Source organism: Amborella trichopoda, chromosome 1 (assembly GCF_054954075.1).
Source record: "Amborella trichopoda isolate Santa Cruz 75 chromosome 1, AtrichopodaSantaCruz75HAP2 v2.0, whole genome shotgun sequence".
Classification (NCBI taxonomy): Eukaryota; Viridiplantae; Streptophyta; class Magnoliopsida; order Amborellales; family Amborellaceae; genus Amborella; species Amborella trichopoda.
Window position 1 is genome coordinate 2,470,978 of NC_142336.1, and position 12,457 is coordinate 2,483,434.

General features: G+C 37.3%; 1 protein-coding gene across 16 annotated transcripts; it reads left to right on the top strand.

The window, feature by feature from the left end:
- Positions 1–205: 205 nt before the first annotated feature.
- On the top strand, positions 206–11,526 carry LOC18427027 (UBP1-associated protein 2B). 16 transcript variants are annotated; one of them, XR_016042130.1, is made up of 4 exons: positions 206–1,662; positions 8,495–8,706; positions 9,369–9,580; positions 11,304–11,526. XR_016042130.1 is itself a non-coding variant. In XM_020662836.2 (2 exons), exon 1 carries the CDS (start codon positions 217–219, stop codon positions 1,660–1,662), a length of 1,446 nt encoding a protein of 481 aa, XP_020518495.1. In that variant the 5' UTR covers positions 206–216; the 3' UTR covers positions 8,495–11,346. The 16 variants fall into 16 exon arrangements, 6 of the variants coding, with proteins under 6 accessions (XP_020518495.1, XP_006836153.1, XP_088705219.1 ...); XR_016042124.1 differs by having other exon boundaries at positions 8,646–8,706; XR_016042199.1 differs by having other exon boundaries at positions 8,646–8,706; positions 11,318–11,526.
- The last annotated feature ends 931 nt before the right edge of the window (positions 11,527–12,457 follow it).

Here is a 12,457-nt window from a genome sequence, read left to right on the forward strand (position 1 = left end):
CGCCCCCTCACTAGAAGCCCCTCCTCTCTCTTTCTCCGTCCTATAAAATGATGCCCTAACTGGCCAAACCCTAATTCGCACCCTCTCTATGTGCTGTCATCTCTCGCTCTCTTTCTCTCTCTCTGCCCTAGAGCCCCAGATCTCGCTCTCTCTCTAGACCCGTTCTGCTCCATAACCTCATCCCTTCTCTCTCTACAGTCTCAGAGGAAGCAAGCAATGGGGAAGAAGCGAAAGACCGAGATCAAAACCGAGGTCGAGGTGGAGGTCGAGGCCGAGGCCGAGGCCAACAACGACGAAGCCATGTTCGATGAAGAGATCGAAGGCCAGCAACAAGAGCCGGAGAACCAGAACGAGGAGGCACCAGAAGAACCAGCAAACATAAACAATCATGAAGAGGAGGAGGAAGAAGAGGAGGAAACCGATTCCGAGTCCCTCACCAGGCTCCTCGAACCCTTCTCGAAAGACCAGCTCATCGAGCTCCTCCGCCAAGCTGCTCTCCAGCATTCCGACGTCTTTGATTCGATCAACAAAGTTGCGGATGTTGATCCCGCTCACAGGAAGATATTTGTTCACGGCCTTGGATGGGACACTACCGCTGAAATCCTGATTTCCACCTTCAAGAAGTACGGAGAAATTGAGGATTGCAACGCAGTTGCAGACAAGCACTCTGGTAAATCGAAGGGCTATGGTTTCATTCTCTTCAAGCATCGATCTGGAGCTCGAAAAGCCCTTAAGCAGCCACAGAAGAGGATTGGTAATCGAATGACTGCTTGTCAACTGGCCTCTGCTGGTCCGGTTCCTCAACAACCCCCTGTCTCTGAATATACGATGCGAAAAATCTATGTAAGCAATGTGTCTTCTGATATTGATCCTCAAAGGCTTTATACCTTCTTCTCAAAGTATGGAGAGATCGAAGAAGGCCCGTTAGGGTTGGATAAGCAAACTGGTAAGCCAAGGGGGTTCAGTCTCTTTGTCTACAAATCCCTGGAAAGCGCGAGAAAAGCCCTAGAAGACCCACATAAGAACTTTGAAGGCCACATTCTCCACTGCCAAAAGGCCATCGATGGGCCGAAGCCAAACAAACCAACCCACCACGCAGGTCAAGCCCACCATCACCCCCACCACCAAAACCAACATCATAACCCACACTATCCCCAACACCACGCCGATAACATGCAGATGATGAACCAAGTACCAGCTCACGGTGCAAGCCATGGTGGGCTCATGGCACCAAGCCAAGGCTCGATGCCATTTAACCAGGCAGCTGGTGGCCTCAACCCAGCTCTGGGTCAAGCCCTAAATGCCCTGTTAGCCTCACAAGGTGCAGGGTTTGGGCTCCAAAATGTTCTTGCTAGTCTTAACCCAATGGCTGCTGCTGCCGCATTGAACCAAACTGGGTTGTCACCCAATGTGAACCAAAGTGTTCCGGCTGCTGGTTCGATGGTGAACAATGCAAGCCATGGGGCTGGAATGGGGGGATATGGGGGTCAGGGTGGCATGGGCAGTGGGAATATGATGGGTGGCTATGGGTCTCAGGGAGCAGTTCAAGGGGTCGGCGTTGGTGGGTATCAGAATGCTCAGATGGGTCAGCCAGGTTCTGGAGTGAGGGCTCAGCAGGGAGTCGGAGCGATGGGGGGTGTTACGCCTTATATTGGTCATTAGGTAATCAATTGTCAATGTCCTCCTTCTTAGCAATGATATGCTTAATGCTATTTTCTTTTTTCTTTTTTATTTTTTAAATACCTCTAGGTGTATAATTGTTATTTCTTCTAGCTTGATTGTATTGCTAGGATTTGCTTTCACTGTTGTTATGGATCATTAGGTAATGCATGGTTAATTCTTTTTTTCTTTGTTAAGTAACTGCTTGGATACTATATTTTTGTACATGAAGGTATGGGATCCTTGTGTTTAAACTCTGCTGTTGCCATTTCTGTTTCTAAATTTTATTTATTGGTGCATTTCATATACTAGTGTTGTTACAGTTCAATAAAGATATGTGTCCTTTTCTAATATCTGAATGGTTAACTGCCCATATTGAGCATGTAATGGAAATATGAAAGTATAGAAGCCATGTTCTTGGGCCTCCCATTATAACTGTTGATTATTGCTTGCGTGCATTAGTATGTTTTGTTTCTTTCTTTGTTATAGATCCATAGGTGTAAGTGGTCAATATCTTTTTCTGTGATAACTGCATGGTCAACTGCCTTTTTTTGCAGTATTTAACAGGCATGGAGGCCCTTGGGCTGAGTGCATCTGTTATTATTGTTGCTTTGTTGCTCACCAGCGTATATTATACTCTATGTTTTGTGTCATTTTGGGCCATCAGGTAAGAAGTGGTGGTTAATGCTGTCTTTTGATAGTTAGATGAAAGATTCCTTCTTGAGTATTTTAGTTCACAGAATGACTAATGTTGTTGTCGTTTTTGCTACATTGTTAGTGTAATTACCTAGGTTTGAAAATTTGCTCGGGCTGCCTGAGCCAAGTAACTGAAACGAGTCATTCTCAAAAAAACTCGAGCAAGTCAGAATGGAATCACCCGAGTAGTGTACAGCCCAAAAAAGGTTTTAAAAATAAAAAATGCTAAAAAATTTAAAATATAAAAGAAAGGTAAGAAGCCGAGTAAACTATAGACAACATTAGAAGCAAAAAACAGGGATAAAATATAAACGTGGATACTGGAAAATGTAAAAAATTGATTTATAGCTGGAAACAATTAAAAAATAAAAAAGCAAAAATAGAAAATACTGCAAATGATAAGAAAAACTCGCAAATCATCATAATAAACATCAAAATTATATATGAAATGTTCATTCTCACAACATTATATATAAAATATTAATTCATTTATTTAATAAAAAGTATAATTTGAATTAATTTTACCAGATTTTTTATATAATCTGAGATTGTACCTTGGGGCTCGGCTCGGCAAGGTGTCGAGTCTGAGTAACTTGGGTGAGTACGAATCGACTTGGTCAAGTTTTGGAACTCTGGTCATTACTTCTATTCTTAGTGCTATTATTCACATGGCTCATTAATATTTTTATTCCTTCTTCTTTGCAGTGTTTAGTTGCAATACCATGATGGATTTATAGGAGTCATGCAATAATTTGGAAAAAGTTCCAGGAGTCTCATTTGTAATCGTTGCTAATTGCTACTGTTATATTTGAGTTTGCTGATAACTTTTGTTTAGCTCATTTGCTATGAATGATTGTTGTCCTTTTGCAATTAGTGGCAGGGTGAAGTTTTTGAAGCTACAAGTTTAACCACTGCTAGTATTGTGAATGTTCTGTTGGCTAACTTGATAATAATATTGCGTCTATTATACTCTTTGTATTAGTGGTTATATACGTGGTCATTAAGTTAAGGACCAGCTATTTCCTATTCCCAGTATATCTAAATGAATATTTGAAAGCATATGTTTGAATGTGTTATTGTTGTAATCATACTCATACTCATACTTTTCTATTGTTGTTACTTCTATTCAGAACTTTATAGTTTTGTTACTTATGACTCTTATGTTTCTAACTGTAATGGTATTTTTGATGGTCTCTGTCAGTCTGTCAGAAACATAGGCTCATCATACTATTCGAGTCCATGTCCTTTGTTATTATTGTATCCCTGGCCATATTTGAGATGTTCTCTTCACTGTATGAACACTATAGCTTGTGTGGAGGCCCTAAGTTTTGGCTCCTCCTTGACTAGCCCAACAAATACCTTATTCATATCAGTTGATTTGTATCCAAAAATACCCCCCACCATGATGTCTTTGGGATTTGGCGTGCATCATGTGCTGGAATACACATTCAAGGTTTAAATCCCTTCTTTAGAGAGGAGGCAGGCTCCAAGCACTGAAGGCAACTCCCTGGAAGAATACCATGAGCTATGATTCTTGTGACCAAGTCTGCTCTCTTATCCTTGGAACTTAGAGTGCGTGTCTAAACCGATTTCAAGTCGAAAAAGTCCATAACATATGTTGTTCTTTTCATTACTTTTGCCTTGAGGATGCTAAAGACAATTTCCATATTTTTGTTCAAAGGGGCCAAATGTTGGTCACCTTTTCCGACATAACCCAACAGACACCAAATATGTACAGGAAGATTCTTACGTTGTCTTGGAGATGGGGCAATGCAGCATGAGGTTATCCATAGCATCTTTCACATCACTGCATGGATTGTAGTTATGGTTTATTGCTTGCTTGCTTTATTGGATACTCGAGTTGCTTTAGTAATTTTGTCTGCTCATTGTACTCTCTGCAGCTACGCACAATTGAAATGAGGGGAATCTTGTCAATACTATCTTTAATTGGAAAGTAACTGTGGCCTTAGAGTGTATTTTTTTCATGTTAGACATTTTCGTAGTTTCATATTGTTTTTTCTTACAAACAATATGCGTGAATGGTGGTATTTTGATGTACAAATACCAAAAATACTTTTGAATACGATGTTTATGCTGAATTGAGTGACAGAAGTCCTCTTTGCTCCATCAAACTATTTTGCTTGATTGCACTTGTTTGCTCTCAGACCTTATCTGCTTTCCTGAATCTCATTTTAGTCTGCATATTTTTATCTCATGCATGGAGATTGAATAATTATTCGTTTTGTTCTGCAAGTTTGTGGAGCTTACTTGCGGTCAAACTTTATACTGCTTCAAAGTTGGCAACTCTGGCAAGTGGTCACAGTTGTATAGAATTATTTTGCAATGGAAGTGATTTTTTTTCTCTACTACACTCATTCAATTCTTGAACTGCTAACTTTTCTTTGTAATGTATTTGATTTGTAATGGCCATCCTATGTTTTGAAAACATGAAAAGCAGTCATTTATGAAAATTGCTATTTTATGGTTTCCTATTCATTTTGCAGATTCATATTAGGTGAACTGGACTGCCAAGCTCTGGAAAGATGTTTCTTCTTATACATACTGTTCCCTCATTGTGCAAATGAGGTCTTCATACTTTGATATGAAGTGCAACTATTTGGATTCTATATCGAGTCTGGAGTTGTAGTAGTCAAAAGTTTTAATCTTGAGTTTGGTTTCTTAAACCTTTGAGTAGTTTCAGTATGCGTAACTCCATAGAGGAGTCCCGAGAAAACCTTTTATCCCTATTTGAGCAAGTATTTGACTTTGCAGTTGAAGACTTTATGTATTTCGTAAATTTGACAATTTCCAGTCTTCTAACTTTTGTGAATTTCTTGTAAGCCTCTTTCCATAGATAAAGTAGCTATTTTCTATATGTATTCTTTTGCTGTGGGTGTTTTTCCTTGCTATTCTTTTATTATTTGCTTTGTAGTTATTTGTGTTTGACAAATCAATTAATGCCTTCTTGATAAATGCTGCTATTGGTTGGTGAAATAAATACTTTTCCATGTAATGGTAGTTCTTGGGGTATGACTTTGTTTTTCATTTGCTTGTCTGGTAGCCTGCTCAATTTCGTCTTGTGCAGCGGGCTATTATGATCTGTGGAAGGTTAATTTGCTTTTTTTTTTTTTGTCATGGAAATTTAGGTGTTATTTGTTCTTCACTTTGGTAGTTGCTTTCTGAATGTGGATTTTGACAAGGGAAATTATTTAAATTCGTTTATCTAATTCTCTAACAGAGTTCCTTGAAAGATGTTTTGTTGTTCTTCCTCTTTGAGGGTACTGCGGTCTTTACAAATTTAGGGATACTGCTACTATATTTGGATGTTCCCCTTAAATCAGTTGATTTTATTTTTATTTTTTTGTTCCCTAAATCGCGTGAATTAATCTTTTCCTTTTGTCCTATTGTGTCAATGTGTGTTAGTCGTTTTGGAGTGGAAGTAGACTCTGTAGTTAAGGAAATTGTTTCATCTTTTGAAAGTAGGTTATAGTAGTTGAATATGGCTGCTAAAAAGTTTTCACTATTGAGGCTTTTATACTTCTAGGGAAATCTGTTTAAAAATAATCATAAAAAAGTGCTTTATATTTTGATATTTTGCTAGAGGGTCTTTTGCCCTTCCTTATCAACAAGTTACATAGCGTGAAGGAATTTCTATCAGCTAGTAACCGGATTTAGGCCTTTTAGTCCAACAAAATATTTTCAAAAGAGGACATTTTTTCTGCCCTTGAGCAGACTGCTGCATTGGTTGACCTTCCCCCATTTTGGGGGCTTTAGGGGCATTTGTTTTGCGCCAAACTTTGCAAACATATCCTCTTGTTCCTGATGAACAAGTTCATGAAAAAGGATATCTGAAATAAAACCTAGAAAATAGTCTTCTTCATTGGCGGTTGGATCTATCCCTTTAAGAACCAAAAAATCATGCTCTTAGTTCATCTGTTGATGATGAGATGGCAATCCACATAATTTGAGGTTAAACAAACCCTCTAGAGCTTGATCTAACTCCACTTTTCTTTCTTAAAACCAAAGGCCTGTATCTACTGTATTTTATCTTATAGGTAAACCATTTTCAGGTTTTCTTACAATGTTTTCAAGGATATTCTTCCTTGGGCAATCTTCTTGTTGGTGTCCAACGTGTGTCTAGTTCTTCATTTGAAAAGCTAGACATGGGATGACATGCTTGTACAGAAAAAGAATATATATTAAAAATATGGTAAAACAATAAAATTTGCATAACTCTAGTGTAACCCACTTCGGTTTTTAGTGGTAAAGCATACTTTAAATCCTCAGTCAGCCTGAGTTTGAGCCTCAAGGATTGAGCTTTATCTTATAATGAAATAATGATTTTGAAGAGAATGTAATTGAAGATTGTTATAGAATACACCGAACACAGTCAATTTCACGGTGTTAGACTTTACAAATCTTGTATTAAAGGTCATAGGTTTTAATCTTTGCCTCTTTTAGAACCTTTTTGTTGCCACACGTGCATGGGTGTGTCGACATGTGTCAACACGCAGATTAAGTGGTAATGCCATGTGTCGAGGTGACAATCACCAGGATCAAGGGTATGTGTGTAACAAATTTGACCCTTGGGTGGACTTGATGTTTTCAAAGATATTGTTTATTTAATCTGAGAAAAAAAAATGTTATTAAGGTATGAGGGAACCTGAGAACCTGAATATCTGCCTTGCAATTCCAGCATTTGAAATATTATTTGTCAGAGGGTGAGACAAAAGTCATGTGGAGTTTTTTGCGATCTTCTAGGGCTCCTTGTGTGATTTTTTATTTGAGAGAGTTTACTTTGGGGTTCTTCAGAAATCAATTATGCATCTTTAATGGAGATTCCTCTTTTGGTAGTTGGTTGTGTTCTTCTAGAAAGCAAAGAGAAAAATTTTCTATTCATTATGTTGTGCAGCTGAGTTCAGAAATCAATTATGCATATTATAGTTTGACAATATGGGAGTTGGTTTCTTGATGTCTGAATCATGATATGAATGTTTAAGAAATTATAATGCCTCCTTGAAATTAAAAGTTTCTAACACTTCTATTTTGAATTTCTGAATGATTTCATGAAGCACTCGAGTAAAAAGGATCTTACTATTACTATCATTATTATTTTTATTATTATATATTTTTGTACGTACTCTTGAAATTTTTGGTTTTTATCGAAAGTGACTGGTTTCAACATTTTATGCCATTTGATGATGTTTTGGAAAGACCTTGTGGATTGGGGCTTTTATTGATTTTCATTCAATGCAACAAAGTTGTGTGGATCTCCCGCCGATTTCTTGAGTAAAATCAATTCACTGGAGAGTATTCTTTAGAAAAAAATCAGCTCACTGGAAAATAGATTATTTGGGGTGCTGCCATTTAATGTGTGTGACATGGTGTCTTGAGCAAAAAGTTGCATTCTTTTGGCAGTTCGCTATTGGTCCCTGAATCTTTGAAACTATCTGCAAAAACTGAAGAGATTGTTGAAAGGAAATTCAAAAGTGCATACTTGAGAACATATTTGAATCCTGTTGCCTGTATTGGTAAAAAATGATGAAGATTTCTGTTGAAAGGCCAATTAAGGTCGGAAGTCATGTATTTTTCAAGGGACATGGGATTTATGTGAAGATTTCTACTGGATTATTGGCCAAAGTTATGGGATTCAGAAACACTCCTTTCTAAGGAATAGGCATAGTTTGCAATGTTGGGTTTTGTTGAAGAAAGTTTTTCGCATAAATGTGTTTCTACAATTTATGCAAATCTTATGAAAGAATGATGTTTCTGCCACATCATTGTCAAGCTTATAAATGTGTTATGGTTCTTAAAAGGTTAAACTAGCAGTAGCTACTTTTCAATTGGTTTTCTGTCGGGATCAGGGATCAGGGGCCAATTATTTTCATTAATGACCAGCGCAACTGTTTCTAAAACTTAATTTTATACTCGTTTGATTGAAACAGCTACCGTCTAGTTGGGCTTTAGAAGTTGGTAGTAAGAGTTAAATTGAGCGATTTGGTTTTTTCAGAAAGCCAATTTGATTAGGCAACACAAAAGGAAATAGTCTTGAAAAATATTTGATCTTGGTGAACCTTCCAAAAAAAAAGCAAAATCTAATATTGGTGGTAAATAGATTTTTGTCATTATTGTTGGACAGTTTGCTGTTCCACCTGCAAATTGGAGTAACTATGGCACCCCAGATGTTATGGCTTTATAAGAAAATACTGCTTGGTTTCAATGAGCATGTGGGGGAATTTCTCATACAACTGCGTAGTTTTATTGCTTCGTTGATAAGCATTTCACTGCAGAGGGCAGAGGATGGTTATGGATCTGAGGTCCCTGTTGAAGATCATATCTTGGTTGAGTAAGGTACGTAACTGATTGTAGATACTACAAACTAATATTTTATAAATATTGGCCATAAAGTACGTGTTAATAACTGGTAAATGTTAGTATTTAAGTGGTAGTTAATTTATAGTTAATAAAGGATCTTCACTATTTTCTACTTCCCAAAGGGGTTTTATGTCATTTGTCAAAGGAACTTCTATCCAAGTCATTTTCATATCATTACAGAGTTTTGTTTGGGACGGTATTTGAGGAATGAGGTTTCTGAACTTGGTTTGAGTTTTTGAGAGATATTTCTTGATTACAACTGAAACTCGTATTCGAACTTCACATCGGTTCCTTCTCTTAACAATTTTCTTACCCTTATTTGGAGCGGTGTCGATGTCACAATCTTCAGAGAATTGGAACCTGTCTTCTGGATAGTTTGATATAGTATGAATGACCAATTACTGATTTGGAATATTTGCAAAGCTGGGCAAGTTTTTGTGAGTTTGAAATGGCGGTTTTGAGGAATTGGTTCCCAGTCTTTGCGGATATGGTGTTCCAAGGATTTGATTCTGGTTTGGCATTTTTGAAAGCTGGATATGTTCTTATGAGTGGGAAAAATATTATTTTCAATTGACAAGACAGGTCTCGAATGATCAATTGCTGATTCTAAAATCGGTCATTTGTGCATTGTATTTTAGGCAACCCAAATCTTTATATTTTGTGGCCTTTAACATGTGTTGGACAACACATCTTTGGTGAGAGATACATGACATGAATAAGCTTCTCTTTTTGTTTGTGGAGCATTATTTGGTAGAGGAAGCTAGATGATCTGATCAAGTCACCAATGGTTCTTCGTAACTGCGTCGAAGCGGAACTGCTATCTGTCGACATCTGATGTGGGTGGTCCAAGGTAATGATCTTCTGTAGTATACTTGCTTCTAGTTACTCTTATCGTTTTTTTTTTTTGAATCTGCACATTCTTTTCCAAAGTCGTCGGTGTTGTACAGGTTTTGAACCAAAATTTGTGTCTTTGTAGGTTATATTAATTCTTATCCTGAACCTTTTTTGTCCATGTGGTTTCTCCGGCGAACTTTCTAGTACTTGTACTGCATCAAGTAATTAAGAATATTTCCTATGCATTGTAGGAAAATCATACTCCAATTTAGGGTCATAACTGTCTCCGGCTAACTTTCTAATACTTGTACTGCATCAAGTAATTGTTGAATATCCCTATGCACTGTAGGAAAATCATACTCCAATGTAGGGTCATAACTGTCCATTGGAATAACGGGTAGTGATAGGAACAGGGGCCTACCAGAAATGGATGTGTCCACAATATTGGATGTCATGCTCTCCATTACTGTTCTTTTCATTGGAGGGTGATGACTCCAATTGGGTAATCCTGTGTTATAGGCCAGTGGAATATAATATATATTGAGTTTTACACAATATAATGCTGTTCTGGTAATGGGATTCACCTGTTACGTCACTATCTGTCATTCATTGGATGGTGATGATCCTACTAAATTTATTTCTCAAGTCCAAAAGGCCAAACCATAGTCCTCTCGATCACAGTGAACATCACCTTTTATTACCAAAGCTTCAGTTTGCATCCTTCCCTTATCCTTTGTTCCTGAAAATGTTGAAAATACATTTTTTTGAGATTTGGAATTTCAAACATTTCCTCCACCTTTTATTACCAAAGCTTCAGTTTGCTTCCTTCCCTTATCCTTTGTTCCTGAAAATGTTGAAAATACATTTTTGAGATTTGGAATTTCAAACATTTCCTCGTTCAACAGTTCAGTGTCTTGGTTTTCTTCCACTCCGTTGAAGGTCTTCTTCTTCACAGCTTCAAAGAAGAGATTGTCGAGTCGGTAGTGTCGTTTTCTGTATGTTTTTTAGATAAATTATGTCATCATTTTCATTCTTGAGGAACTCTGGCCTTGAGTGTTCATTATTGGGTCCTTACCTGTCTGATTAGAAAATGCATAATAACATGACTCAGTCCAGGTCCTCCTGATTTTGTTTCTTTTAATTTGCCTGGTATGTTATTCTATTATTCTAAGCAATAAATTGGTTTTGTGTGTGTCAAAACCAATGCCTAGGAGATATTTGGCTGGCACCTTGGGCTGCTTGTTTGAATCTCATGCTTAGAAATAGAATGCTGTAGGCTTTTAGTGGAATGAGGTGATATAAACCGACAGGCTTATATGGTTTCATAAGCCACTTTGAAAAGTAGGGTTTCTATAGACAAATAGACCCCAAAATTTGTGCACATGTAGATCCCATCTTGGCTGTCAAAATATAGGAGGAATTGAATTTGCACGAAGCAAGGGGAGAAAAGAGGTTAATGGTGAATCTAGGTGTTCAAGAGCTCTAAATCAAATTCTGTTAATTTTGTTGAGTTCACACTCTTTCAGCCCCAAAAAAAGAAAAAATTTCCCTCTAGCTATTTCCAGACATGTGTCCATATAAGTAGAACATGTACATGTCTATATGCTTACATATAACTGAAAGATTATAAATACATCACCGTATCAGTTTTTTATTTGGGATTTTCAGTTTTGTAATGCTCGTATGTTGTTGATGCAGTGTCATGGGTACCATTCAATTGAGTAATTTTGTGTTTATAGTTGATTTATTGCAGTAATGAATGGGTGGTCTACTATTCGTTGATATTGATGACTAAAGGTTTTGTGTATGTGGAATTTTTCTTCTCTCATTGATACTTAAATCTTTGGAAATAGTCCACTGGATTCAATTTTGTTGATGTATTATGTGAATTTTGAGTTTATGGTGTATGAGTTGGATCCATTTTTACTTAAATCAGTAATCTGTTTGGTTGAGTGGCTAAAACTTTGTAATTTTGGAGAAGTGGAAAACAACTATTTTAAATCCCTCCCTCAATTTAATTAAGGGTGCGGTTTTGGCGTGGCAAAAGGTCTACTGTATTTTGTAGGGTCTCACTTCAGAACTCCTAATTGGAAAATGCAGTTGTTGGATCATATTTATCCCTATTTCCATATCTATCCTCGTGATGATGGAATTGGACCTTCAAAAATGGTGCGGATATGTTGGATCTGGAGTACTTAAAAATGTAATGTGTAAAAAGGAAGTTACAACATCAATCATAAGTTAAAATCTATTGATCAATGAATGTTGAGATCGAGGTGATTGGAGTAATAGAAATAGGTGGCATTATAAACCTATGTTGCTATTAATATTTGGGTCATTTTATTTTGATCCAAAATGGCTTGCGATGCTTGTGTCCTTGAATAGAGTTGTCATCATTTGAGCCTTATACCAACTACTGAGCCTTATACCAACTACTGCGGGTTTGTTACACGATTCCACCTCCATTTTGTACCGGCCCATACCCTTAGTCACTTGTCCGTAGAACAAAACCGACCCATACCCTTAGTCACTCGGCTGTAGAACAAAATGTCATCTGAAAATCCTATTTCATTGTGATAAATTTTAGACCCAAACTGATGTAATGCACCGGTGAATTCCGTCATCCGAAATGCTTCTGGACTTTGGTAGGCTTCCACCTCGGCTGTCTAAAATATAATATGTTGTGAAAGAGAAGTTATTGCATCTGAAGGTTCCAAATCAAGTATTTATCTGATCCAAGAACTGCCAGCAATGGTTTTAGTAACTCAATTACTCATGAACATGTCAAAATTATGAAGACGAGAGGACTTAGTTTTGCAGTCTAAACAAACACATCTCCAAAAAGGAAAAGCGAAAAAAGAAAATGGAGAAAGTGATTGGGTAGCCTTTCAGT